Here is a 25327-nt window from a genome sequence, read left to right on the forward strand (position 1 = left end):
GCCCGAGACAACAGGCGCGCACCCTAGGCGCCGCCTTGTTGTCCATGGACATGGCAGCGACAACCCGCCCACTCGCCATCGAGCATGCAGGCCGATCCCAAGCCTGCCCAATGCCGCCGAGGTTGATTCGAGGCTCTCCCATGAGCACCAGCTCGGTTTGTCATATCTCAGGTCTTTATTTCAGTCAAAGTTCCAAAACCAGCAGCCACACATCAAAAGAATCAAGGCCAGAATCGAGCGGTTCGCCAATGCTGTGCTGCTGCTGTCCTCATCCGGCCCTGGGATGCTCTCCGCCTCAGCGCTGCCCGCTGGGATAGCCCTGGATGGCCGCTGTTCCGTAGGGATCGACCGACGGTGGCAGCCCCGCGACCGGCACTTGTCCAGCGCCGTAGCCGTATCCAGCCCCAGGCAGAGGTCCTGATGGGCCTCCAGTGAAGTATCCCTGAGGCCCCGCAGCCGGCGGCTGCTGTTGTTGCTGCTGCTGCCCGATGATTGCAGGCGGCTGCGAGGCGACAACATAGGTGCTTGCACCCGGCTGCGAATAACCCGGCATGCCTGTTTGCCGCCCCAGACCTGCGATTCCGGCGCAAAGCAGGAGCAGCAAAGAGCGCGTGTCAGTCAGAGTGATTGTCCCTTCCCGATCCTGCCCTTGTTGCTTCCATTCCTTCGGCTCGTGCGCTCTGTCATCTCCAAGGGCCGAGGCAGATCGGCCCATGGATCTACGGCTCCATGGTTGCCGACCTTGTTCGTGCGACCCCTCGGCTTTGCCAGCATCTTGTTTCCACCGATTCGGGTTCCAAACAAGACAGCCGGCGTGTCCGAATCGAGTGCCGATCCCGACGACGCAACCGCCGATGCATCGTCCCGATGCCATGCTGCCCGCTGCATCGCACGGCTCCGAAATCCACCGCCCTCCGGGCATGACGCCATATTTCCGTGCCATTACCTGTGTGGTACTGGGAAACGGCCAATTCCATAAGGTGATGATAGGTGGCATTGGCCTTGACGAATCGATCGCTCAGCTCCAGCAGCTCATCTAGATCAGCCAGTGGGAGTGCATACACAGCAACGTCGGTGTGGGTGAGTGATGGTGCATCCATCCGGAGGTGTGGTGTCATTGCGGTGGAGCGACATTCGCGAGGAACCAATTACATCGGAACGGGCCGGCTGCATCAGGACAGACCGGCCACCGGAAGTACATCCGATCGGCTTCCGATCCGCCTCCGATCCGGTATCCGAAACAGCCTCGGCCGCTCGTCACCCAACCTCCGCCGGCTGCCCGACCGTATCCATCAGTGTTGCCTTACCCTGCTGCGTCCGTGCGGCTTCCATGTTCCTGACCAAGGCTGGCCGAAGCGTGATGGTGTCATGATAGAGTTGCTGTGGCAGAGGGTTGACTCGATGTAAGCGACACACCGAAAGCGACATGACCGAGCAAAACGCCCCGCCAAGCACCTTCCAGCGCCTCGATCCGGAGTGTCTGCTCACTCGTGCATGGCTCTTAGGAAAGCTGGGCATCATCTTTGCGGCGATACCACGTCAAGCCGCCTTTGCGCCGTGCTGCCTCGCTTCCTGAGTCGGCTACAGTCAGCTCTGTACCTGGATTCGGGCGTTTTCCATAACATTGTCCCGCGAAGGATCGAGGCGAGTCAGCAGCTGCAGGAGCTCCTCGATCGTCTGAGTGTGGGCCAAGACGTCGCCCTTGGTGGCATCGCTCGGGCCCTCGGTCCTGGTACCGGCGCCTGCTTGGAGGCGCTCGACATAGTTGGAAGGGAACAGACCGATCCTGCCGCGGCTCTTGCCCTTCCACCAATCCTTGAAGGTGGTTGCGTCGTACACATCGATAACATCGCCCCGCGTCATTGGGATCTCGCCTTCGTCCGTGCCAGCGAAATCATAGAGAGCTCGGACCTGGAAGAGCGCCGGCTGTGGAAGTCGAACGATGGTCAATATCCCGATCCCACCCGGGCTTGTCATCGGTCTCCCTGCAGCGGTTGTGTGCCTCGCCGGCTTCGCAAGACTATCCAACTTTGACGCATGGCTGTTTCTCGGGGTCGCCCGTGGTCAGCAAAGCCCTCGCAACCCAACTCGTCCGTGCCAACGGCCGAATGAATTCGGAGGTCTCCACGGCGAGTTGATCGCACTACTTACAGCCTGCTGGGGTTTAGGAGACTCGACGGGCTTGGAGTACGACTGTCGCAGCTTGGCTCGCTATATGACCAACAAAAACAACACACGCTTAGAAAGTCACATCTGCAGCCGCCAGTGATCATCGGGTATCTCCAAATCGGTCACGGGCTCTAAGCGGACGCCAATGAGCCCGGTCGTCAGACAGATCACATACTCGTTCTCGGTCTTGCTCCTCCGAAGACAGCGACATCGCCAGAGCCATCTGCAATTCGTCCTCCTCTGCTCGTTTCTGTAGAGTGCTCTGCTTGACCGGCTCCTTTTCGGGTGGTCCAGGGAAACGGTGTCCTAGTCGAGTCGCGGCGCTGGGTCAGTCTTGTGGGTCTGGGTGGGGGGTAGCGGCGTTATGCTATCTCCGAGTCGTCAGAAGCTGGATATCACCGGGATTACCTTGGTGCTTAAGCTGCTGATAAACGTCATCCATATACCTGGCGAGAGCCACATCAAGTCCAAGTTAGAACCGCATCGAGCACGTCCAGCAACCTCGTCCTTCTCGCGCTGTGCACCGACATGGATATCGACATGGATATCAACATGGATATCAACATGGATATCAGCATGGTCACTGCCATACGTTGCAGTCCATACGTTGCAGTCCATACGTTGCAGTCCATAGCGTCAACTTCCACCACCAGCGGCACAGCAGAGCACAGGAAAGCACAGCGCCGACAGGAAACAATCATGCAGGCTCACCCAAGCTGGGAGTTTCCGCGAAAGGCCTCGGCCCACTGTTGGATCATGCCCAGCATTCGCGTCCGGACGGCCTCGTGGATCGATCTGTTGTTGATCTGCTTCACCAGCGTATCGCAGAAGGACCTGGAGGCGATCTCTCGATGGACCACGATCGTGCAGTTCATGACCAGCGAGTTTGCCAACGTCAAGGCGAACAGAACGACCTATCAGGTAATTATGGGCGAGACAGAGTCCAGGGAGAACATGAGCGATGGTGTGAACAGTGGCAGCAGCACCCTCCAACAGCATGCAACGTAGCGAGCGGGCAGCCGGGCGAGGAAACCAGGAATAGCACCCCTCGCCCACATGCAATAATGCACAGGCAGTTGATCCGAACGCCTCGCTGATTCCGGATCGTCCAGCACCACTGCGACGGCCCCTACGTTGGCATTGCGGTTTGTGGTCTGAACCCGGACGGCATCCACGACCTCTCGAGCCGAGGCTTCGTTTCTGCAGGATGTGCAGTGGCGGTCGGGCGGAGCGATGGCAAGGCAGAACCGGGGATGGGTTAGCCGCGTGCTGCAATCGCCGGGGACGGAAGGAAGCAGCAAGCAACCCCCTTATCCCTGTCCTCGTTCTCGTTCTCGTCCTCGTCCTCGTTCTTGTCCTCTTCATTGCAGGTGAGCATCCGAATGGCTACGAACCGCCCAGCTTGTTCACAGATATTGGTAAATAGAGCCCAGTCTTCGCTGGTGTTGTTTTCGCTCGTTGCCTTGCCTGAACGACAGGAGCGCCAGGCGGACCAAAGACATGGGGGAACGAAGCACAAGATGAGATGGTGTCGTAGCGAATGCGGCTGCATCGCCTGTAAGGCACAGGTTCGAAAACATGCTGTTCGTCGTGGAGGCGGGTCACCGGCGGCCGATGCAGTCGATGGGGGGGGGATGATGCTGCAGCATCGAAGCATTGCTGCGGTCCTGGCCAGAGGGTCTGGTAAACCTCCACGAGTACGTTGGACCTGCACACAGCAGCGACACCCTCGACCGATATGCAAAACATCGGCCGCGATCTGGACACCTGGCTGCCTGAGAATCGACCTGCAGGCGGACAGACTCTCTGTTGACGACGTGCCCGGGGGTCGGATGCGACCCAACGAGCGTCTGGGCAATGACGGGCACAGAGGTGCTGTGGAAGGTCCCCGGCAGATGCAGTACTCACGGACGGCTTCCTGAAGCGACATGGCTGTGCTTGCGATGGTGATGCGGTTGGGTAATGCGTTGGTTGGATGGTGGGTTGTGAGGTGAACCAGACAGCGATGGGGCAAGGCTGGGATTTGTCCACGGCGCCAAGCGAGATGCCGAGCGAGATGCCGAGCGAGATGCCAAGCGAGACGCCAGCGAGAGCGGAGGACCGAGAGCACCACCCCCGCCAGATTGTGTTGCCCTGGGTGTGTTGTCCGAATACCACCATTCCATGCACCGCTCCTCTCAGACGACAGCGCAATGGAGGGCGATTCGACGTGCCGGGTCTGTCGGGAAGCCATCCAAGGCCCGTATCTCTCGGCTGCGGGCAAGTCCTTCCATCCGGGCTGCTTTGTGTGAGAACAGCAAGCTGTCTCTGACCACCGGCGCCTCCGTCGTCTGGCCTCCATCATTGTCTGCCACTTGCCTCTGCTCCTCATTGGAGGGGTATGGCGCTTGGGTATTGCTTCTCACGGGGACGCGAGTACATTAGGACAGAGCATCTCACAGACCGTCGCTCTAACGTATGCAGATGTTTCCAGTGCCTTGAGCCGTTCCCGGACGGACAGTACTACGAAGCCGGCGATTCGGTCTACTGCGAGTTCGACTATGGCATGCTTCACGGGCAAGTATCCGGCGTGGCGCTCGTGTCTGTCCTCGTCGCCATACAGACGAATGCAGCGACTTTTTGCTTTGCCCGACGGTGTTCGTTGAGCTTCGGCTGGGAATGGCTGCTGAATACAGACTGCTGTCGGCTGCGGCAGGTCGCGCTGCGGCCGATGCGGCGAGATCATCCGGGGTAAGATTACCACAGCACTCGACATGAAATGGCACCCCGAGCACTTTACTTGCGAGGGATGCAGCAAACTCCTTGCGGGCTCGGGGTTCCTCAAGTATAAGGGCAAGCCATACTGCAAGCCATGCCATCAGAAGGCCAAGGAAAAAGGTGAGTATTGGATAGGTGATCGATGTATGATCAACGTGGGATCGAGTCCTCTGTATTTCGCGTGTCGATTCTGGCGCAAAGAGCGTCGAATGCAGTCGTCAATAGGCCCAAGGGGAACCGACGACGCAGACCCTTGGCGATCCGCGAGAAAGCCACTGTTCCATCAGGGCTAACCAGACCACGGCTGCACCAACAGACATCCAGCTGCAGGGCGAAATCTGCGAGCGCTGCAAAAAGCACATCAGCAAGGGAGACATGATCGTTCTCAAGGGCCAAAAGTTCCACAGCCACCACTTCAGCTGCTGTCAGTGCAAGAAGCAGCTCGAGGTCGGCAAGTTCAAAGAGCATGAAGGCAAGCTCTACTGCCTGGAGGACTATGCTCTGGCGACAACCCAGACCTGCGACACTTGCAAGCAGACCATCATCGGCCGGAGCGTCGCTGCCCTCGGCAAGGTGTTTCACCCAGAGGTGGGCGCGCTTGTCCTGGAAGGGACATCAAGCACCGTCTGCGCTGTAGTTAGTCGATGTTGCAGCAGCCACTGGCCGTGCCAAAGTGACTGGCATCACCACCGAGCCAGGATGCACTGGCAATCGAGCAAAACGTTGACCGCCCATCTCTTGGCTATCGACAGCACTTTGTGTGCTCAGAGTGCCAGCAGCCATTTGCTGGGACTTCCTTTTGGGAACATGAAATGCAGGTTTACTGCGAGACCCACTACAACGAGAGAATCGGGGCCATGTGCGCAACATGCTACGAGCCGGCTTCGGCTGCTGCTGGCGCTGGTGAGGACATCCACAAGCCCGGTGCTGTGAACCATGCAAGCACCCGCTCCCACCTCCCAATTCGACACATCTGGACAACAACACTCCTCCGCCCCAATGTCGTCCGCAGCGCATCGCTCCCACCAAATACTAACGTGACTATGAACCACCTTATTCTTCTCCTCCACCTCCACCACTGCTAATCTGCGACCAGTTATCGAGACTATGAAGAAAAAGTTCTGTGCCAACCACTTTATCTGCTTCACCTGCCACCGAGACTTGACTGCAAAGGGAGCCCGGTATTTTGAGTTCGACCGCACGCCGCTGTGCAAGCGCTGCTTTGAGAAGCTGCCCTCCAAGGTGCGCAAGTCCATCAACAAATATGCCGAGATCGAGCGGAAGGTGGCGGAATTGGAAGAGAAGGAGAAACGAGCAAAGAAATGAACGCATGTGTGCCTGTATTCTGCGTCGCGCATATCCGCAAATCGAGTGACCACGAGTCTCCGGAGGCGCCGGATGGCAGGGAGCCGATGTAGTGGCAGCGCGAGTTGTATCGCCGCAATGGTGCCCAAGCAGAGCGATGTCCGGTGTGCTTGATGCACCCAGCCACGATGGATGCGTGGGCATTGTGGACTTATTTCGAGGACAGCTCCGAGCCGAGTTTGTCTGTAAATTGAAGGGGCGCATGTTGATATTGAGAGGAATGGACGGCCAGAGCAGGTCAGGAGGGTGGGAATGGCAGCTCAGACAGCGAAATCGGCTTGCGAGGCAGCCCCATGTCCCAAACCGATGATCAGCAATGTTCGTGCCAGCCGGATCCAGCCACAAGCAGGGGGTACGGGCAGACTGCACTTACAGTTGGCGACCTTGTTCCAATCCATCTTGTTGCGGGTGATGGGGAGGTTGCGTCGTAGAGACTTGAAAGCGTTCTCAGAGAGCTGGCTGTAGCTCTCGTTCAGCCCGTTCTGGAAGTCAGCATCGTGCTTCTTGATGACTTGGACAACCTCGGCGGCAAAGGCAGCGAGCTCCTGTGGGTCGGGGATCGGCCGTATAAGTACGACGGTCGGAGGCTCCGGGCACGTAGCCGGTGCAACTTTGTTTGCTTGGGGTGACTCCGTGCGCCACTATGGGCATAAATTTCGGCTGGAGACGGATGCAGAGAAGCCGAAAGTAGAGCATATCTCGTCAGCATACCTTCTTCTCGGCCATCGTCGCCGAAATCTCCTTTTTGTTGTTCAGCTGAACGTTTCCGTCCTCGTAGTAGTGGACATGCACCTTGACGGTGCCCGTAATCTCGGTCGATGAGGGAGAGACGGTCCACGACGAGCGCCATCGGCCGTTCCTGCGGCACGAGCAGATACCCAAGTTAGCACGTGTGGAAACGCATATGTGTGTCCGGCGCTCTGCAGTGGGCCAACTAACTGCCCAGCGCTCGCTCATACCAGAAGTTGTCGGGATTAAACTTGGAGGCAGATATGACGATAGTGAAGGACTCGTCCTCGTTGGCGTAAACAGCAGAAATGCCTGAGGCAAAGTGCTGGGCAATGTACTTTTCGACGGCGTTTTCCAGCGCTTTGCTGTCATTCAACAGCAAAGAATGGATACAGACAGCATGTGAGTTTACGCCACATCCGAAGCTGCTTTTCAAGCCTTCCATGGGCTGGAGCAATCCGAGGGCCCGCGAAGAAACAGCTGCAGCGAGTCGGGGGAATGTGTCGGGCGTATCCAGCCGGGGCAAGCCAGTCCGACATGTTGCATTACCGGGCCTCCTCGGACTCTTCCTTGGGCGCATGGGGCTGGACGTCCGTGATGATCTAGATATGGCAAGCGTAAATCCAAGTACACAGCGAGTTTTGGCATCGCAGTTGTGAGTCGTCACGAGAGTGAATGTGAGCAGCGGCGGGAGCCGGTCATGGGTATTATGCTTCCATCAAGCACACAGCTACAAACCATATCCAGAGGATCAAATGTAAACGACTGGTGGCCTTTGGGATCGACAAATCGGCCAGGCTCGATTCGGCCAAAGGAGCTGATGACGACCTTTGAGCGAGATGGAGAGCATCGACCGTCTTAGCACGAGAACCGACGGCACCCGATAGCCGGTGCACGGCATGGAATTGACTCGAAGCAATAAAAGTCTCCTGGTTGATTTGCCCCTCGTAGCGACGGCGCCGACGACAACATCCATGACAGCGGCAAAGGCATTGTGTCGGCGGGCTGGAAGACTGGCAGGCTGGCAGGTTGGCAGAGAGCTTGATGGTCACCAGAGGAGCACGCCGCGATCGAAACCAGAGCGAGGAGTTACCCTGCGAGAGTTATCCGGGAGAGGAATGGCGACAAATTGCTCGGTGCTGTACTCCTCGAGTGCTTGGCGGACATGCTGATCCAAGAGGGCATCATCGTCCAGCAGAATCTTGATGTCTGGTTTGGGCGAAGGTATGAGGCAGGACGTAGATGGGCATCATACGTAAACATCAGATACAACACGATACACAGGTCTGGGGAGCTCGAAGACACAATAGACACAAGGGCTCAAGCATAAAAGGCGACGGGTGCCTGCTGCTTGGGTTTCCCCGGCTGAGCTGGTCGCCTCTATCAGCAACGATCGCAGGAACGGCAGAGGCAGAAAGGCGCACCGTTGTAGACGCTGAGGAACTCGCCGGGAGGCGACTGCTTCAAAAAATCCAGGGCGATCTTGAGCCGCTGCTCAGGAGTCAGTTCGGACTGCATCGACGGCGAGGCTTGAGCGGGGAGAGGATGGAGCTGCAGGGTGCGGGCGGGGTCGGCGAGATGCGTTCGCGAGCGAGGAGGCCAAGGAACAAGCCCGCGCGGCCAGGCCAAAGGCCAGGGCCAAAGCCGGGCGGGCTGGCCGGCTGGATCCGCGGCTCGAGTGCACTCGATCCGGTCGGAGTTCGCACCGCCACAGCGGTGGCAAAAGCGAGGTCGGCCACAGGCAGGCCCAGGCCGAAGCAGCCCGTCCTTTGCATCGTCCCTGGCATCGTCCCTGGCATCGCTGTTGGCAGCAGCTCGGAGATCGGTCCGAGCAAAATCCTACCAAGCCATACAGGCGATACCGTATCCACCACCAAACCCCCACGCCAAGTCGAGCGGGACGCAGCTGGCACAGAGCACAGGCCCCGCAGCCATGTCCAAGATACAGGCCATCCCAAAGTCATCGGTCCATCGCATCTGCTCAGGCCAGGTTATCTTGGATCTCGCCACCGCAGTCAAGGAGCTCGTCGAGAACAGTATCGATGCCCAGGCCACCTCGGTCGTGGTGACCATCAAGGACTACGGGTTGGACTCCATTCAGGTTGCCGGTGAGCACGCAACGCTACTGTGCTTGAGAGTGTGGTGGCACCATCTTTTGACTGTGAGCTCAGAGCCTTGGCCAAGGCCCAGTGCTCTATAGTCCATCGTGGGCATCCAAGCCGCTCAAAAAATGGTCAGTGTCCTGAGGCCTAACCAACCCCGACAATCCGAACGACAATTCGGAACTATGTGCCGCAATCTGCAGACAACGGCGTTGGCGTGTGCAAGGAAGACTATCAGACGATAAGTAAGACGAGAGCGATATGGCGTCTGGGTCAGTGCAGGTGTCGTATGGACGGATGACCGAGCCGGCTGTCGGTTTTTCTCTGCGAGTCCCGGTCGTCTGTGGTATGCTCCATCCCCTCTGGAATCGCTGCACTTTGGCCCTATCTAAACCGAAGCCACACGGTCCTGGTCTTGTCTTGGAAGCGCTCAAGCACTACACCTCCAAGATTTCGTGCTTCGAAGATTTGGAGACAGTGCAGTCGTTTGGATTCCGTGGCGAGGCGCTGAGCTCGCTATGCGCCATTTCGAATCTCTCGATATCGACCTGCCGGAAAGACGAGTCGCCCAAGGGCACGCTGCTAGAGTATGATATGCATGGCAAGATCAAGTCGCAGTCGTTCGTGGCCCGTCAGACCGGCACAACAGTCACGATCTCGAATATCTTTGCCGCCATGCCCGTTCGATATGGCGAGTTCAAGCGCAACATCAAACGCGAGTTTTCCAAGTGCTTGCAAGTCATGCAAACCTATGCTCTGATATCGACACATGTGCGCATCTCGTGCGTCCATATTCCGGTTAAAGGGTGAGTGTTGCTTTGGTGAGCGGCAGGCGAAGCAATCTCATGCATCATCGGGCTGGCTGTTTCGGCTTCGAGCGAGGAGGAGGGCACAGGGAGCTTGCAGCGCCAAATATCGTCCTTTCCGGCTGCATCAGCCCTTAATCAATCTACGCGGGGCGATCAGTCCTCGATCCACACTGCTAATGACGAATGGAAACGAGGCCATCAAAGACAATATTACAAATGTGTTCGGGACCAAGGTGATTCCTACGCTGATGGAGTTTTCGTTCAAGCTGGACACAGGCGCTTCCGCCGGGTACGATGCAAACGTCACTCGCGAGTCCTGCTATCGAGGGGCTGGACTGCCATTGGTCCGCATCAACTGCTAACCGCTTCCCTGTGGATCTACAACATCTGTAGAGACCCAGATGAGCCTCAGGTCTACGGATACATCTCCAAGTGAGTTTGGGCGTTGGAAGGCAAAGACATCCGCACGAGTCTGCAAAATCTGATACACTCCTTCCGACCCGGGCATCTATATGTGTCCCGCTCGCCAACAGACCGATTGCGCGATGCGGTCGCAACACGAACGATCGGCAGTACTTTTTCATCAACAAGCGCCCGTGCGACCTGCCCAAGGTCTCAAAGACCATCAACGAGGTGTATCGGTCATTCAATATGCAACAGTTCCCTATGGTTGTAATGAACATAGCACTCCCCACAGGTGAGTCTCCCCGTGTGGGGCACTACTGTCTGTGATGGATCTCCGCTCATCACAGTTTTCTCATCCTGCCCAGACCAGTATGATGTCAACGTGACGCCCGACAAGCGAACCATCTTCCTTCATACCGAACAGGCTTTACTTGATACTCTCAGGGTGGGCATATTGACTCATTGTGCCTCACTTGGCCTTGGATGGACTGCAGCAGGAGTCTGCGCTGACCAGCAGTCGTTGATCCCCACAGAATGGACTGGATGAGCTCTTTGAGCCGATGCGCGGTCTCATGAGCACGGCCACGTTCCATCCAAGTCCTGCCGGTGATATCGACGGTGACGTCAGAACGACATTGAGCCAGGAGTCGATTTCGCTCAGCCTCGATATGGATACGACCCAGGAGAGTGCACCCAACATCCTGACCCAGTCGGGAAGCGTGCCAACTCAGCCGGACGAAGCGCTCGTGATTGCCTCTTCGCTAGATGTCCCAGATCCACCGTCGCTTGCCAAAGGCACACCTGATTCGGGCAGCTCGCCCTTTGCCAGCCCTGCACCAAAAGCAAGGCTGTTTACAGAGCGCCGTGGCTTTTCGCCAGAGTCTCCGGCCAAAGGTGTCCCCAACGCGGCCGGTGCAAGTTCGTCCTCACATCGGCTCTTGGATATGATCGAAAAGTCCTTTCCAACTCTGGAGACGTTCATGAACACCAAGCGCCCCAGATCTTTCACAAACCAGTCGACGCACTCGCTCTCCTTGGTGGAAATCAAGAGCAAGGCAAGCAGGGCCTCCACACCATCAATCAAAGATATGTTCCAGACGATCGAAGCAAGGCCAAAGAAAAGACCAACTCCCGTCCAAGTGGACACAAAGGCAGAGGAGGTTCCCGGGTCAAGGCCCGCGGATATTCCAAGCCGATATCACACCCTGAATCTCTCCGGCTCGCTGATCCTGTCCCCGCCCGACATTGACCACAAGTGGAGACTCTGGTCACTTCGTCGGAACAAACACAGCAAACGGAGCCAGGCGATTCCGACAGATGGGAACGGTCGCACGGACCCTGGCGAATTCAATGTCGCATCGAGCTTGGATCAGATACCCCGCCATGTTTTCTGCGATGAGATTCTGAAGCTAAACCGCTTTGTACGCAAGGGTGACTTCAAGGACATGAAGATTGTCGGTCAGTTCAACTTGGGCTTCATCATAGTGTTGCTCCGAAGCGATATATTCATTGTCGATCAGCACGCCAGGTACGACACGGCGACCTGACAACTTTGGGACGACCCAACTTCCAATATGCGTTTTGGACTCCTTGATCTCCTGCTTCTTTGCCTCGTCCCTCACTTGCTGGAACTCGCATGCTGACTTGCTTGACCGTCTCGCAGCGATGAAAAGTATAACTACGAGCAGCTCCGCCAGTCAGCCAAGGTTCAGAGCCAGAGACTTGTTGTGTAAGTCTGTCCGCTTTAACGCACACATAGCTGCAATGATTGTGGAATCGGTATAGATGAATGGCCGATGCCAGCGTCCTACTTACCACGACGGTGCTTCAAAGCCCCAAGCCTCTATCGCTCACAGCACAAGAGGAGCTGCTTGTCGAGGAACACATAGAAACCCTCAAGTAAGCCCAGTTGAATGGATACGGAGTCCACAGGCACGCTTAATTTACAAAGACTGCGATATCTTTGCAGGATGAATGGCTACGACATTGAGATCGATCCCCAAGCACAGGCGTTCGAGCGCATCAAGCTCGTTGCTGTTCCTGCCAAGAAATCCAAGACGTTTGGATCCGATGGTGAGTCATGACTGACGATGGAATCACGTCGACACTGTCCTCGATATCAACAAACCCTGCATCGTGTCCCTTGTAGCTTTGGGCCGGCCTCGCCCAACACCGGAATCAGACACTGGAATCAGACGCTGGAATCAGGCACTAACCTCCCTGTGCTGCTCACGCTGCTTCAGATTTTGAGGAGCTGCTCTTCAAGCTCAAAGAAGGCGACACGGACCTGATGGGCTCCAAGATGCTACGTCTGTTTGCATCCAAAGCATGCCGCAAGTCCGTCATGATCGGCACATCGCTCACCCATCGCCAGATGAGGCAGGTGAGTACCGTAAGGAGCGCAGGTTCATCGCAGCTCTTATCGAGAGGCGGTCCCGAGCATTCATCCAGTGCTCTCACCATGACGCTGATGCCTTTTTCTCGCGGCGATGGCGGGTCCTGTAGATTATCATCCACATGGGCGAGATGGTCCAGCCATGGGTAAGCAGCAGGCCGATATACGTTGTTGTTGCAGAAGCGCTCTTCTCGCCCTAACTCTCTAACGGCGACCGGAAAAATTCGGTTGTTTTCCGTATGCTTCATACTTTCACTCTCCACCACTGATTTCGGCATCATCCTAATTTCGGCATCATCCTGATCTGGTGTCGTGGACGCATGCTCTCAATCACGATCGCTCAACTGGACAACTGGGGTACCACGCAGAACTGTCCGCATGGACGCCCCACAATCAGGCACCTCTACGACATGAGCACTACAGCCTTGCAAAGCGACAATGGAGCACCGGGGTCATCCCATTCACCGCCATAAGCGTTGCATCTCATCGGCGAGTCCCTGTTGCCTCCACATCCCCGCCACCGTCATTTGTCGCCGATACCGATCCTGTCTTGGACAATCGCAGACGATCGGGCTGCACACCATGACCATGCTCCTGTGCTCGCTGGACCGAGGCCACTCTGAATATACTGAGAGTATGTTGGATGGCGGCTGTGGTTGGCTGTGATGGACCGTGATGGGCAGTGCATCTCCATGGCCACCGACCCTCTCATCGCCGCACCGCCGTGCTGGCCCCATGCCGACCAGCCCTCCCGCCCCCCCCCCTTGCCTTTGTTGTTGGTGATCGAGACCCGTTCGCCCAGAAGCACCCCTGGTCATGTGGCTGATCGGATGGTGGCACCAAGACCCCTTCCCAGCCCCGGCGAGAGCGCAGCGAGGCCGCCCGCAGCGAGAGCCTACCTTTCTGCGGCCGAGGGTGGGCCGAGGGCGCGGCCGAGAGCGCGGCCCTGCGGACAGGCGGGCCTTCAATCCGGCCTTCAATCCAGCCTTGCTCATCCGCCGTCGAGTCTTCTCTGCCGCACATCTGCCGATCGTACTCTGCCCCCGCCTGGCGCTTGCCCCTCCCGTCCTTCTGCTCGATTGTGCTTGCCCTGTTGATTCGACACCAGCACCACATCTCCCTCTGCAGCAGCGCTTGTCCATCCCCGACCTCTACTTTCTAGAACCGCGGCATCCTCCGCTGCCACCACAAAGTATCCTTTCTCCGCCATTGATTCGACGCTCCCCCCCCGGACTGCCGGCTCCCGACTTGCGATTGCTCTGCCGTATCTTCTTTCTCGTGCTCATCTTCTTGGTATTCTTCCTTCCTTCCCTTGCATTAACATTCGTCGCACATCCAGCCATTAGCTACGCCAGCTGCCGCTAAACCCAGTCCGTCCACCGCCGACGACTCATCGCTCCCATTACCCTTGGCAGTCGGTGCAGCCCAAGACCAACCCTCTCCGCAGACTATTTCCGTAGCCGTTAAACTCGCACATTTCCCCAGTGGAATCGGAGCCAAAAATGTCTTCTCCTCGACGAAGAATCGAAACAGATGTTATGAAGCTGTAAGACCCATTCCACGCATTACCTCCCGCAGCGGTCGCACGCTCTGCTCCAACCGATAGCATTACCGCAGCGGCTGCAGCGGCGGCCTTCAGTGCCTTCCGTATTCCGATGCTGCCATTTCGCTCTTGAAGAGTGCTGCTTCAATCCAGCCTGCTTCGGGTCCGGTCTAGAGTGTGTGCGGCTGCGGGTCGTGCTTGGTTTGGCTTTGTCTGTGACGCCGCAGGCTCCAAATGATCCTCTCTCTCTCGAGCACGAGACTAGATATCTGTGCATCAGCACCTTCCTTGGCGACACGAGCTGCTTCACAAGCAGGGCCGGTGCTCGTTCCGCAGCCGAGCCATGTCTGATGCCTCTCTATCAATATCTGTGCTACTCAGCTTCATGGGCGACTACGAAGTGACGCTGGTGAACGACAACATGCAAGGCAAGTTCCCTCCAGGCTGAAGGGGTTGATTAGAGCCAATGCTCTATGATCGAATGCAGATTGCCTGTTCGGGCAAAGGAGGGCAGCGGGTGCTTCACATGCACCGGATACATGCGCTTTGCCACCCGGTGGTCTGCCCAGAACTACGCAGCTCATTCTCCTGCTGGTCTCTCTCGTTTCTGTCCGTTCAGAGTTTTACGTCCGATTCTATGGCCCTTCAGACAGTATGTACCGCGACCGCGATGGCGCAGATCATCTCGGTTGGAGCCCTCTTGTCCCGGAGTGTTAATTTCCCTTTGACTCTATCACAAATCCGCGCCTTTCTCGCTGGATTCGACGCTGCTCTCTGCAGCTCCTTTCAGCGGCGGCGTTTGGAAGATCCATGTTGAGCTGCCTGACCAGTACCCGTACAAGTCGCCCTCGATTGGCTTCATGAACAAAATCTTCCATCCCAACATTGACGAGCTGTAGGTAGCGCCTCGAAGCGGCACCGCCTTGATAATGCGGTTATGCGTGGCGGCTTGCACCCGCCAACCTGCCTGGCTTGCTTGTCCGTCTCTGTCGAATACCCTAGACATGGCCTCGTGCCATGAGGTTGGCGGCGCTGCATCTGCACCGGCCTCATGAAGGCCATAGATACGCTCCTTCGCCGGCTGATTCGTTTGATTGATTATAACAGGAGCGGCTCGGTCTGTCTGGATGTGATAAACCAGACTTGGAGCCCCATGTTCGGTGAGTAAAGCAGTGGGCTTGGGACACAGACATGCTCTCCGTATCTGATCCAGTTCGAATGCACTGATGTTAAATATCGACACTAACTCTACGCTTCCTCTGTCCATCCGACCCTGACCAACCGACTCTGTCCACCCGAATCTCCCCACACGAATCTGCGCTCGCCCCAAGATATGGTCAACATCTTTGAGGTGTTTTTGCCCCAGCTCCTGCGATACCCGAATCCCACCGATCCCTTGAACGGCGAGGCCGCCGCCATGCTCATGCGAGACCCGGCTGCATATGAGCAGCGTGTCAAAGGTGGGTGCAGCCTCGCTGAGCGGGCTCTCATCGTCCGAGCTCGGGCCTCGTCTCCGTCGCACCGCCACGCACTTTGCTGCATTTGGTTTCTCATTCAAATGGCCTGTGAACCCCACAACCGTTACCGGCACTCCAGAGTACGTGCAAAAGTATGCAACCAAAGAAGCGGCCGACGCGGACGAAAGCTCAGAGGAGGAAGATGACATGAGCTCGCTTGGATCCTTCTCCGACGAAGAGCCAGCCATGGACGACATATGAGCACGATACTCCACCACCTGCAAAGGCCTGCAATACGCTCGGCCGATAGAACTGCGCTGTGTGGCCGCCTCGCCTGGGGCCACTGACTTTGCTGCTCTGCGCCCTGCTCGTGACCCTCAGAATCTGCTTTCCCTTGCCATCGCACACACCCTCTCCACCAGAATATCTCTTTTTGGCTTGTTACCTTCACATTTTGGACCGCTCGCAATGATCGATACTTTTTGGCGATGACTGGAATACTCATTTGAAACGATCAGGAGCCCTCCTTCCCTCACAACCATCGCTCTCCGTTGGATTCAAAATAGCCCCCCCCCCCTGGAATACCTTCATCAGTAAAGTAGCTGCTTGCGAAGACACAGTGCTCCGTCGGCCAGGCTGAAGTCATGTTTATGGCAATGACGGGGGGGGGACTGCTGGTCACCCAGGAGCAGGCAGCGTTGCTTGCCCAAGAATACAGGAGATACCCCCCCCCAAAACCCCGAGGCGCTCTCCGTAGCTATCGAGTGGAACGAGACTCCGTCCCAGAGGTGCACAAAGCTGGAGGCTGGGGTTGAGAGCCGAGGGTTGGAAAGCGGATGAGCCTCGAGATGGAAAGCGAGGCGGATAAGTGGAGGACGAGTCGCAGGATTTGGCTTTGGCTTCAGTTTGAGTATTTTGCATTGAACTTGCAGATCAGCTTGAGCTCCATCAGCTGGACATTCATTGATGCTATCTCATCCAGCGCAAGATGGAGTCGCTGCGATAATGGTATAGCGCAAATCGGGTCTACGGTCAGGCCATGGACAGATCCGCAAAACCGAGCAGGCGCATCCGAGGCGCAAGCTCACCTTTTCCATTCCCCGGGCATGTCGATCGGAATGCTCCAGTTTTTCCTCCAGCTCCTGGATTCGTTGTTGTTGAGCTGCGTGGTCTTGCGCTGCCTATTGTACCAGAGGGAGCAGTGGATAAGCCACCGGACCAACACTGATTCGTTTCGACGGAGCAGAGGCTCCTTCCCACGGCGCAGCAGCCAGGACTACAAAATGCGACGCCATAGCTGCATGAATCGGACGAGCACTCCGGTGAAAACCGGGGCTAACGAGGAGAGCGGCTCGAGTCCGTGAACAGAAACACAAACCTTATCCACAAACTTGGTCAGCAGGCCAATCGCTCGTTTTGACTGATGGACGAGAGCCTAGGTCATGCAGCCACAGATGGGGCGGCGTAGAGGAAGCCCGAGGGTTGGTGTTGGTGTTGGTGTTGGTGTTGGTGTTGGTGTTGGTGTTGGTGTCGGTGTCGAGCGACGCACGAAATGAAGGGGATATCAAGAGATGTCAGATATGAATGTGGCGCACTATCCGTTGGAACACGAGGGAGAGTAAATGCAAGCAAGCCAGAATGCGCCTGGAGCAGAACAGGGCACTTCTTCGAGCGAATGGGCTGCGTGGATCCAACATTGCTGTCGTCGCAGACCACGACATATCTCCTGATTTCGACTTGCTGATGTCTGTACCTCAATGCCACGGGTATCAGCGCCATCGCCGTTCTGAGTATTGAATCCATAGATATAGTTCTCCATGGTGCTATTCATGAACTGCAGTCCTGTTCCCACTTCAGAGGCCAGTTCAGGATCAAGGCAGGTCTGGTGAGCAGCCGCTGTCTTGAGCTTCTGCCATGGTTGCTGCACGCGGGGCTCGGGATTGTACGATGGTGAGGCTGGTCCTTGATAGCGCCAGAGCAAATGTCAGCGAGGACATCGACGAATGGCTCGGTTGAAAGGTGCCCGATCCATCCAGACACCGGGGCCATGCCTTCTGCTTGAGCTAGATACCGGCTCTGCAACTCACCCGAAGACGAGCTCATTCGCGTATGTCGAGAAGGCGGACTGGTTTCGTCTGTTGTCCGGACTGGACCCGAGACAGACCGAGGATGAGATCGGCGCCGTAGACGCTCCCAGTTGGCGACTTCCTTGTCAAAATCGATCTCCGAGTAAAGCCCCCACTTGGGTATTGACGATCCTGGGACGTCGGCACGCAGGACCTCGAGGGCCGCTTCCTCATCGTCGCTGTCTATTGCCAGCCAACAATCGGAGCACGGCCGAAGAAGGTGAGCAACACCAAGCAGCAGTTTAGCAAGGAAAGAGTCGTCCACCGCCAATGTTATAGGGATACAGCCGGACACTGTGCCAGATGCTCGAACTACTCGGAGCTGCTCCGTCCTGCCGCCTACCACGGGGTGTGTGGAGAGATGTTCTCCGGGCAGACTTGGGGAGATCGCTGCTCTCGGATCGGCGATGAGCTGCAGTGTACCGGTCGGCGTTTTCCTTTCTTTGTTTCTGAGACCCACAAATGGCCACGCAAGACGATGGAAGCGGATTACTGTGTCAGACCAAGGGCCGAGCGACGCACGAGGGGAGGGGGGAGCAAGACGACGGCAGGGCAGCATGCCGTGAGCGTCAGCACCGACACTTGCCCGCTGGGTTGGAGTGAGCTTATGCTGGATGAGGTCGGACTGGGTCAAATCAAAGTCCTTCCTGGCTCTGCGGGGTGTGGCCATCGTGTGCGAGGCGGTTCGGCCTGGGGGGGACTGCAGCACGGCGCTGGGCGGGTGGCGGTTGATGTGGTCGATGGCCTGATGAGTGGACGAGGACCACGAACCTGCAGATGCCCGTCATGTCGGCGCAGGGCCTGCGACATGGGCCCGCCACATCCCCCCCGACACTCCGGTGCGCACCACCTCACATCCGACATGCGACATCCGACCGCACATGCATGGCATGGAACTACACAAGCATGGCAATGGCGTCGCACACTGCACATCAGAGCCCATCAGCGCTCATCAAAGCCCGTCAGAGCCCACCGGGCCAAGACAGCGCCGCACGTGCTGCGCGTCTGGACTTGCTGCGCATCGCCATCCAGTCTGCTGCGCATGTGGCGCCAGCGGTTTTCGTTTTCTCTTCGGCTCGTGGTCGCCAGCTTCCCACCATCGATCTGCCAGCGATCTGCCAACGATCTGCCATCGATCTGCAGCGTCGCTTTTGCCCTGGTTCGTGTTGTAAGGTAAGCCACGGTCTGGGCAGTCGACTCGCCATCCGCTTGTCGCAGCGGCACATCGCCTCTTGAGGATGAGACAAATCAATTCATAACTTTCGTTCTTCTGATATAATTCGTGCGGAACACTTTTACTCTGAATACTGTGCTTTGGCTGGGTGCGACATGCGGGATGCGGTTCTGTCTCTGATCTGGCACTGATTGCTCTGCTAACCCTGCCGTCCATTTCCCGCGCCAGTATCCCCAACAGATGGCTCTGCTTTCGTTTGATCCCTTCCCATGTCGCGTCGCACTTTTCTGCTGGTCTCGAGTCTTGAGCGATCGGGCCATGCGCGCCGATATTCAATATATTTCGCTCGCTGTAACGGATGAACAGTGCAGACCCTGTCGAGTGCATTTGGTGCATTTGGTGCAATTAAGATCTAGATTGCTGCTGCATGGTTGGCGTGGGTGTTCCGGGCGATCCTGCCCACAAACGGCAGTGAAGCAGGCGCCGCCCATAGACGGAGGGCCGCCAATGCTTGGTTCCTTCGCGATCGCTCTATGTGCTCTTGAACCCAAGCCCTGATCTCTCCGACTTGATGGTGACAGCGATCGGCTCGTGCCGCCCGTCGCCCTCCTTTCCCAGGCCGGTGCCTGTTGTCCAGCCCATCTTCCGCAGCAGCTGGTTGCCCACGTTCGTCTCGTCGTCCATCAGCGGCTTGGGTGCAGCCGGCCGGGTATCTTGGTCGGATGTCTCCTCGCTGAAGACGGAGGCCACAGCCGATCTGCCTCGTCCACCGCCGGCGATGAACGACGAGCCACGGCCCAGTCTCATCTGCATCTTGGAAAACTTGAGTTGGCCGGGCGAATGGCTGGCAGCTTCCGCCGCTGCAGGACTCGGCTTGTGGTCTGGCCGCTTGGGGCTGAATGAATCTGGGGTATCGGGTCCGTCCCGCTCCCGTCGTTTCTGCGCCCGATCGACACTCTGGGGGTTCGTGGATGTGTCCTTGTCGGCGAAGCGATACTTTTGTCTGAGGCGATTGAGCTCGTCCCGACGACGAGACTCGAGGGACTTGTGCTTGGACGCTGCCGGCGCTTTCGTCTTCTTGGCCTGTGCGATTGCAGTCGAGTCTGTGACAATTTCGTTGTCGTCGGTGATCCGGCAAGCCTCGCAGCTCCAGGCCTCATGGATGTGTGCCTGAAAAGTCGTGCTTCCGATCGTAATCGTGTCTTCGTGCCGAAGGGCCTGTGGTTGGGAGCATTTCTGCTCATCGGTACAAGCGAGATCAAGAACGGTTCGTTGTGAGGGTCGATGTGTGAACAGTTGGATGCTCAGAGGCATTTAGGTATCAAGGAACAGTGGGTGCCAAGGACAGTCGGCCACCACCATTGCCCACAGATTGCCGGGCTGCCAGAGCATCGCTTACCTTGGCTTCTGAGAGTCGCCAGCCGTTGTGCATTGTGCCATGCACCGAGCCCTGGTCAACAACGAAGAAGCAGTCTCTTGTGATGTAGATGCGCTGCTGTTCGTCCTCTGTCGTTCCCGCTTGCGTTTGCGGGTCGCTTTCACCAGACTGCTGCTTGTCCATGGACTGACCGGATTCGTTCCGTGGGCTCTGCGCTGCATCTTCGTCGTCGGTACGGTTATTGATGGACTTGTCCTTCTCCTGGTATTCCCCCTCCTCGCCAGACTCTGCTTCAGCGCTGGCTGGCAGCCCGCCTTCTGTTTGGAGCCGGTCGTCCAGGCCGTTCTCCGGCGACGGCTTTTGCTCGACTCCATGACAGTCGGCACCAAAAGAGCCCTGCGCTGCAGATATAGCCACTTGGGCTTCGTTGATCTCCAAGGTCGCCACGTCGGCGCTATAGCAGCGATGCAGGGAGTCGCCATCTGATGGCTTCTGGGCAATCGGGCCAATAAAGCCCCCGAGCAGCCCCGCCTCAAGCGGATCGCTACCCGGAAGCTGTCCTGTCTGGCATTCGGCGCTTCCTGTTTCCGGCCAGGCTATCTCGGCCTGCGAGGTTGCCTCTTCAAAGACCGTCTGCACAAATATCATGGCATGAAACCGACTAACGGCCATCTCCTTCAGCTGCAGCCGCTTCTCTGGCGCCCGGTCTCTGCCTATCGTGAGCCCGCTGCCATCGACCAGAACAACCGATCCGGGCTTGAGGACTTCTGACGAAATCACCACCAGCTTCATCTCGGCGTTGCTTTGCGGCTCGTAGGATGAGGGTCCGCCGATCTCGCCCGATCCTTCGTATCTGTCGGAAGCGGGCATGCTGTGGGTGTAGAGCGGATCGTAACTGCCATGGTACTGTCCACTATGGTCGAGTCCGTATTGGGCGTGCCAGAAAAGACTTGGGTCTTGCGGATCGTGGGCAATGGTGTTGGTGGTGGTGTTGGTGGTGGTGTCGAGTCCAGCAGTCTCGATAATCTCGCCATCTTCGAGATCCTGGTCGTCGCCGACGGGAAAAGATTCGCCGCCAGTGAGTCGGGCGTATGCCGTTGTCTCGGCTTGCTCGCCCATTCTCTGCTTCAAGATCTGGGCAAAGCAGAGGCACAAGCAGAGACAGAAGGGCGGCCGAGGACCAAGGCCGCCGCTGGGCTCGTCAACAGCGGCGTGGCTGGAATGCTCTCGCAATCGGCCAGCCCCAGCCGTTGCGCATACGGAGTACTCTGCGAGACCCCATCTCCATGACTTTGCGAGTCCAGGTCCCCGCGACGATGCACTCTGGCAAGGCTGGGTTGTGTTGGAGTGTATTGTTCTGTTCCGCAGCGTCGCCGCCAGCGCCCTCGCTGCTTGCCTGCCCGGTTCGTCAAGAGATCTGGACACCCCAGTTGTGCTCTACGCACGCCACATACTGCCCGGTAATCAAAGCGCTGAAGGGCGTTTGCCAAGTTACCAGATCGCACCCATACTGGCTGCTCCAGCTCTTGTCCCAGTACAGAGGAACGCTGCTGGTTGAGCTGTCCGCGCCAAAGAGACCCATGCCGGCGCATGCCATGTTCTCCTGGCTGATGTCCAGCCCGAGATCCTGCGCAAAGGCCTTGTAGTAATCGATTCGGTTTTGCGCATTTGCAGGCGTGGTAGCTGCCTGGCACTCGGCGTTGATGATCTGGATCGTCGTTGGGAAGTTGTTGCCAAGCAACTTGCCTTTGTCTGCAGCATTTGGAACCCATGTGCCGTCAATCACCTCAAGCATCGACGGCTTTGGCGATTGCGGAAAGACAAAGAAGAAAATGGCCGAGGCCAGCGACAGCCAACTCGTCGCCACTTGGTCAGGGTCGTTCAGGAGGACCCCGGCGTCTCCATAGATGATCTGGCTGAAAGGCGCATAGTTGTATGAGTACGTCAGCTGCTTGGCGCCTCGGCCAAAGTACTGCAGATAGGCTCCTGAAGCGTCCTTGCCGCAGGGCCAGATCGAGCTGAAGCTGCTCGTGCCGCAGTCCGAGTTGTACGATGGGCAGTTGCCGCTGGACGGAATGCAGTTGTCTTCACGCACAGCCATCAGCCCCTGTCGCCATTGGGGTGTGGGATCCGCCTGGCTGTGGCCGCCTGTCTCTTGGGTGAAGTGTGCAAAGGCCGTCGCAAGAGCATGGAGACAGATGTGGTTGGCGTCCCGGCCGTCGCTGTAGTCGCCACAAAAGCCTGGAAACTTGGCCACGGCCTGCAAAAATCCTGTATATGTGTATGCTGAGTTTGCCTCCGGGAAGTAGAAGGACCATTTGGCCTGTGTGATGATTTGCTCGACTCTCTTGACGTTTGCAGGGTTGCCCGCTCTAAGAGGCGCAACCTGGAGTGCTGTTGCCGTGTCGATGTACGCAGCGGTCTTTTTGATGCTCTGGAAGCCGGCCGAGGACGTCTTTGAGATCTCGGCTGCCTGTGCTTGAGCCAAGGTCGGCACACCGCTGGCGCTTGGTGGTGCTGGGACTGGAACGATCACTGGAGTGGGCGAGGGAGATGGGGACGGGGACGGTGACGGTGATGGTGACGGTGATGGTGACGGCGAAACGGGAACCTGGATCGACTTGAACACCGCGGCGTACTGGTACTGGCTTGACGCCCCGTTGATGATCTGGTCCCGCGAGAGCGAATAGAACGACAGGTCGGTGATCCAGCTCGTCGTTTGAGCCCACGACACAAGGCTGGACGCATCCTGGAGTGTAAAGTCTTGGCTCGCTTGGACGTCGTTGTTGCCTGTGAGAGTTGATTTCGAGTGTAAGTCACAGAGCCTGCCATGGGCCATGCCAGATCATGGCTGCGGGCTCACCGATCCATGGCTCAAATCACGGCTGCCGAGGCAACCCACGGCCGACACTGTGGCTCACCAATGACCGGGAAGAGCCCGATTCCCACGTTGCCGAGACGGCTGTTCAGGGATGTGAACTGGTACATCTGGACAGCGGCGTCTCGGGTAGCGCCCCACTGTCCGTCTGCCGGAAGGACCTCAAAGTTCCTTGCCAGCACATATATCTTGTAGATGCTAATGCCTGCCTTGGCCGCTGCGGCAATCATCGAGAGCTGGGCATTCATGGCAGTCGTGCTGTCCGTCGAGACGACAAAGGATACCTTGAACTTGGCTGTTCCAAGGGATTGCTGGAGGTTGAGGATTGCGCTCTGCTGTCTCTGGATTTGGTTGCTGTTGGAGAGGTCGCTGTTGCGAACCGAGAAGATCAAGTGACTGATGCCATACGACTGCAGGATCGTCTGATAGCTTGTTTGCAGCGAGTTGATCGTGGGCTGGTATGTCGCCAGATCGACGCCTGTCCAGCCACAGCCGTATGAGACCAAATAATGTTGGAAGATGTACCAGAGCAGAGACGGTACATGTGCGAAAGCCAAGCTACCGCAAAATGTGACATTGGCTACCTACTGTGATCGCTGGGTTGGAGTGTGCCCACAATGGCGGCCACCTTTCCCCCGCTGGTTTGAACCGTTTTGATTTGCGCGGCGATGGCCTGGGAGAAGCTTGTCTTTGGCGGATACAGACCCCACCAAGCCGGATTGCCCAGAGCATCTGCAGAGATGTACCCAATGATGAAGGACGATATGCCCATCGACGACGCGACCGTGGGCAGGTCCTGGCGCGGGTACTGAAGGACGTCGATGTATGGCGAGAACGCTTGGGTTGAGGCCGACGCTGGTGTTTGGGTGTTTGGGTGTTTGGGGAGAAAGCGTCGGAGGAAGACGAGGGTCAAGACGGCGGATGTGGTCCACTTGGGTATTGGATAGAGCCTCTGCGACGCTCGCTGTCGGGCCTTGCTGGGGCTTACCTCGGACCGACAAGAGCGAATGTTCGTGCTCACCGTCGGCACTGACACCAAGAGGGAGTGCCCTTGCGACCGCCAGGAGAGCGACCACAATCGCAAGTACGGCCAAGAGACGATTGAGGCCTCTCATGAAGCAAAACGCCACAGCTTTGGGGTGTGCTCGGAGCAGTCTCGGTATCAAAGGCACTATTCACAGCCAAGTCTTGTGGCTGCAGCGGACCTGATGATGAGCCTGGGGGTGCTTCTGTCTTGGAAGCAACGGGAATGACGGTGGCTATCGCTACCCTTCCAAGGCCGCTGCATTTATTCACAGGACCACTCGGTTGTGTACGGCACATATGGCCACCATAGCGACATATTCCAGGATGAGGCCATCTCCAACAAACGGACGATTGTGTGGATCGCAGAACTCTTGCACGGCAACATATTGCATTGATGGCTGGCTGACCTGCTGTGATTGGGACATATTCCGCATCGATAGCTTTCAGTGATACTTTTTTGAGACCAACAGCGCCGCTCCCCAAATCCAGACTGGACACATGCTCATTGATTCAGCGCCCCCTCAATGCACGGCTGACTTCATGGCGATATGGAGTAATCGTCAGCGGCACCATCCGTCGATTCACATGCCCAGCAACTGCAACAACATTGTTGCTCAAGGGCGTAATGGCACGCTACAAGGGGTGGCTGGATGAAGATAGACCAAGCATGTTCAAGAGGCGGTGCCCAAGACAATGACCTCGTGGCCGAGGAACAGCAGCGAGGCGGGGAAGCACGCAATCAATGCATGGCCGAATAGGCGTCCCGGGGGGGAACACTTGCTGTGCGTCATATGTCCCCCCTCCCACGACATACTTTGCACATCCGCTGGTTACAGCGTTTCCAAAATGAAATGAGACACCTCCGTTTTTAACCAGGAATGTGTGTTTCCTGGAACCTGAATACACTTCCACTCATCGCATTCATGGCCAAGCAAGTATGTCCAAGGAGACCGAAGTGGTGATTGCCTTTGGGAATGCCTCCTGGAAACAGGGGAAGGGATATGCATCCAGTCC

The 25327-nt window shown here is 57.3% G+C and overlaps 8 protein-coding genes across 8 annotated transcripts; 3 read left to right on the forward strand and 5 right to left on the reverse strand.

Moving 5' to 3' along the window:
* Nucleotides 1–156: 156 nt before the first annotated feature.
* BJ171DRAFT_500584 (uncharacterized protein) lies at nucleotides 157–4150 on the reverse strand. Its single transcript, XM_053110566.1, has 11 exons — nucleotides 4078–4150; nucleotides 3564–3636; nucleotides 3303–3369; nucleotides 2881–3083; nucleotides 2578–2615; nucleotides 2345–2475; nucleotides 2152–2211; nucleotides 1600–1926; nucleotides 1308–1380; nucleotides 947–1036; nucleotides 157–573 (listed from the first exon to the last, which is right to left on the reverse strand). Exons 1-11 carry the CDS (start codon nucleotides 4097–4099, stop codon nucleotides 296–298), a joined length of 1362 nt encoding a protein of 453 aa, XP_052967556.1. The 5' UTR covers nucleotides 4100–4150; the 3' UTR covers nucleotides 157–295.
* Nucleotides 4151–4331: 181 nt separating this feature from the next.
* Nucleotides 4332–6474, forward strand: BJ171DRAFT_61645 (uncharacterized protein). The gene is made up of 6 exons (XM_053115354.1): nucleotides 4332–4456; nucleotides 4633–4725; nucleotides 4865–5046; nucleotides 5243–5514; nucleotides 5679–5829; nucleotides 6023–6474. The coding sequence occupies exons 1-6, from the start codon at nucleotides 4362–4364 to the stop codon at nucleotides 6250–6252; spliced, it is 1023 nt and encodes a 340-aa protein (XP_052967557.1). The 5' UTR covers nucleotides 4332–4361; the 3' UTR covers nucleotides 6253–6474.
* BJ171DRAFT_61635 (F-actin-capping protein subunit alpha) lies at nucleotides 6348–8613 on the reverse strand. The gene is made up of 8 exons (XM_053115352.1): nucleotides 8445–8613; nucleotides 8114–8229; nucleotides 7759–7848; nucleotides 7570–7622; nucleotides 7251–7385; nucleotides 7003–7150; nucleotides 6665–6836; nucleotides 6348–6474 (listed from the first exon to the last, which is right to left on the reverse strand). Exons 1-8 carry the CDS (start codon nucleotides 8536–8538, stop codon nucleotides 6443–6445), a joined length of 840 nt encoding a protein of 279 aa, XP_052967558.1. The 5' UTR covers nucleotides 8539–8613; the 3' UTR covers nucleotides 6348–6442.
* A 175-nt stretch (nucleotides 8614–8788) lies between these two features.
* Nucleotides 8789–13375, forward strand: BJ171DRAFT_500591 (mismatch repair endonuclease PMS2). The gene is made up of 14 exons (XM_053110567.1): nucleotides 8789–9128; nucleotides 9326–9367; nucleotides 9550–9928; nucleotides 10089–10220; nucleotides 10325–10363; nucleotides 10465–10628; nucleotides 10702–10781; nucleotides 10870–11864; nucleotides 12000–12065; nucleotides 12170–12235; nucleotides 12306–12409; nucleotides 12580–12719; nucleotides 12842–12877; nucleotides 13100–13375. The coding sequence occupies exons 1-14, from the start codon at nucleotides 8954–8956 to the stop codon at nucleotides 13202–13204; spliced, it is 2523 nt and encodes an 840-aa protein (XP_052967559.1). The 5' UTR covers nucleotides 8789–8953; the 3' UTR covers nucleotides 13205–13375.
* Nucleotides 13376–14137: 762 nt separating this feature from the next.
* BJ171DRAFT_61685 (ubiquitin-conjugating enzyme/RWD-like protein) lies at nucleotides 14138–16050 on the forward strand. Its single transcript, XM_053115362.1, has 7 exons — nucleotides 14138–14277; nucleotides 14656–14702; nucleotides 14894–14926; nucleotides 15055–15169; nucleotides 15382–15434; nucleotides 15606–15734; nucleotides 15871–16050. Exons 1-7 carry the CDS (start codon nucleotides 14234–14236, stop codon nucleotides 15990–15992), a joined length of 543 nt encoding a protein of 180 aa, XP_052967560.1. The 5' UTR covers nucleotides 14138–14233; the 3' UTR covers nucleotides 15993–16050.
* Nucleotides 16051–16589: 539 nt separating this feature from the next.
* On the reverse strand, nucleotides 16590–18793 carry BJ171DRAFT_61720 (uncharacterized protein). Its single transcript, XM_053115368.1, has 7 exons — nucleotides 18444–18793; nucleotides 18201–18306; nucleotides 17819–18040; nucleotides 17485–17693; nucleotides 17110–17166; nucleotides 16820–16912; nucleotides 16590–16728 (listed from the first exon to the last, which is right to left on the reverse strand). The coding sequence occupies exons 1-7, from the start codon at nucleotides 18525–18527 to the stop codon at nucleotides 16633–16635; spliced, it is 867 nt and encodes a 288-aa protein (XP_052967561.1). The 5' UTR covers nucleotides 18528–18793; the 3' UTR covers nucleotides 16590–16632.
* A 526-nt stretch (nucleotides 18794–19319) lies between these two features.
* BJ171DRAFT_500600 (uncharacterized protein) lies at nucleotides 19320–21570 on the reverse strand. Its single transcript, XM_053110568.1, has 2 exons — nucleotides 20431–21570; nucleotides 19320–20267 (listed from the first exon to the last, which is right to left on the reverse strand). Exons 1-2 carry the CDS (start codon nucleotides 21526–21528, stop codon nucleotides 19563–19565), a joined length of 1803 nt encoding a protein of 600 aa, XP_052967562.1. The 5' UTR covers nucleotides 21529–21570; the 3' UTR covers nucleotides 19320–19562.
* A 201-nt stretch (nucleotides 21571–21771) lies between these two features.
* On the reverse strand, nucleotides 21772–22636 carry BJ171DRAFT_500601 (lysozyme-like domain-containing protein). The gene has a single exon (XM_053110569.1). It carries the CDS (start codon nucleotides 22508–22510, stop codon nucleotides 21818–21820), a length of 693 nt encoding a protein of 230 aa, XP_052967563.1. The 5' UTR covers nucleotides 22511–22636; the 3' UTR covers nucleotides 21772–21817.
* Nucleotides 22637–25327: the final 2691 nt, after the last annotated feature.

Source organism: Polychytrium aggregatum (assembly GCF_025602895.1).
Source record: "Polychytrium aggregatum strain JEL109 chromosome Unknown BJ171scaffold_14, whole genome shotgun sequence".
NCBI classification, from domain to species: Eukaryota; Fungi; Chytridiomycota; class Chytridiomycetes; order Polychytriales; genus Polychytrium; species Polychytrium aggregatum.

Bases quoted from the DNA above. Each gene is read 5' to 3' on its own strand.
- BJ171DRAFT_500584 (XM_053110566.1), bottom strand. From the start codon at position 4,099: ATGTCGCTTCAGGAAGCCGTCC. The intron at 2,476-2,577 runs GTAATCCCGGTG...CGACTCGACTAG, and splicing joins TCAGCAGCTTAAGCACCAAG to GACACCGTTTCCCTGGACCA. The intron at 2,212-2,344 runs GTATGTGATCTG...TTGGTCATATAG, and splicing joins AGGAGCAAGACCGAGAACGA to CGAGCCAAGCTGCGACAGTC.
- BJ171DRAFT_61645 (XM_053115354.1), top strand. From the start codon at position 4,362: ATGGAGGGCGATTCGACGTGCCGGGTCTGTCGGGAAGCCATCCAAGGC. The intron at 4,726-4,864 runs GCAAGTATCCGG...CGGCTGCGGCAG, and splicing joins GACTATGGCATGCTTCACGG to GTCGCGCTGCGGCCGATGCG. The intron at 5,515-5,678 runs GTGGGCGCGCTT...GGCTATCGACAG, and splicing joins GCAAGGTGTTTCACCCAGAG to CACTTTGTGTGCTCAGAGTG.
- BJ171DRAFT_61635 (XM_053115352.1), bottom strand. From the start codon at position 8,538: ATGCAGTCCGAACTGACTCCTGAGCAGCGGCTCAAGATCGCCCTGGAT. The intron at 8,230-8,444 runs GTGCGCCTTTCT...CGCCCAAACCAG, and splicing joins GTTCCTCAGCGTCTACAACG to ACATCAAGATTCTGCTGGAC. The intron at 7,849-8,113 runs GTAACTCCTCGC...TCTCGCTCAAAG, and splicing joins TCCCGGATAACTCTCGCAGG to GTCGTCATCAGCTCCTTTGG.
- BJ171DRAFT_500591 (XM_053110567.1), top strand. From the start codon at position 8,954: ATGTCCAAGATACAGGCCATCCCAAAGTCATCGGTCCATCGCATCTGC. The intron at 10,364-10,464 runs GTGAGTTTGGGC...GCTCGCCAACAG, and splicing joins GTCTACGGATACATCTCCAA to ACCGATTGCGCGATGCGGTC. The intron at 11,865-11,999 runs GTACGACACGGC...ACCGTCTCGCAG, and splicing joins ATTGTCGATCAGCACGCCAG to CGATGAAAAGTATAACTACG.
- BJ171DRAFT_61685 (XM_053115362.1), top strand. From the start codon at position 14,234: ATGTCTTCTCCTCGACGAAGAATCGAAACAGATGTTATGAAGCT. The intron at 14,703-14,893 runs GCAAGTTCCCTC...CTGTCCGTTCAG, and splicing joins GGTGAACGACAACATGCAAG to AGTTTTACGTCCGATTCTAT. The intron at 14,927-15,054 runs GTATGTACCGCG...TGCTCTCTGCAG, and splicing joins ATTCTATGGCCCTTCAGACA to CTCCTTTCAGCGGCGGCGTT.
- BJ171DRAFT_61720 (XM_053115368.1), bottom strand. From the start codon at position 18,527: ATGGCCACACCCCGCAGAGCCAGGAAGGACTTTGATTTGACCCAGTCC. The intron at 18,041-18,200 runs GTAGGCGGCAGG...GGCTGGCAATAG, and splicing joins ATCTCTCCACACACCCCGTG to ACAGCGACGATGAGGAAGCG. The intron at 17,167-17,484 runs GTACAGACATCA...TGCATGACCTAG, and splicing joins CTGATACCCGTGGCATTGAG to GCTCTCGTCCATCAGTCAAA.
- BJ171DRAFT_500600 (XM_053110568.1), bottom strand. From the start codon at position 21,528: ATGGGCGAGCAAGCCGAGACAACGGCATACGCCCGACTCACTGGCGGC. The intron at 20,268-20,430 runs GTAAGCGATGCT...ACCGATGAGCAG, and splicing joins GGCGACTCTCAGAAGCCAAG to AAATGCTCCCAACCACAGGC.
- BJ171DRAFT_500601 (XM_053110569.1), bottom strand. From the start codon at position 22,510: ATGGCTGTGCGTGAAGACAACTGCATTCCGTCCAGCGGCAACTGCCCA.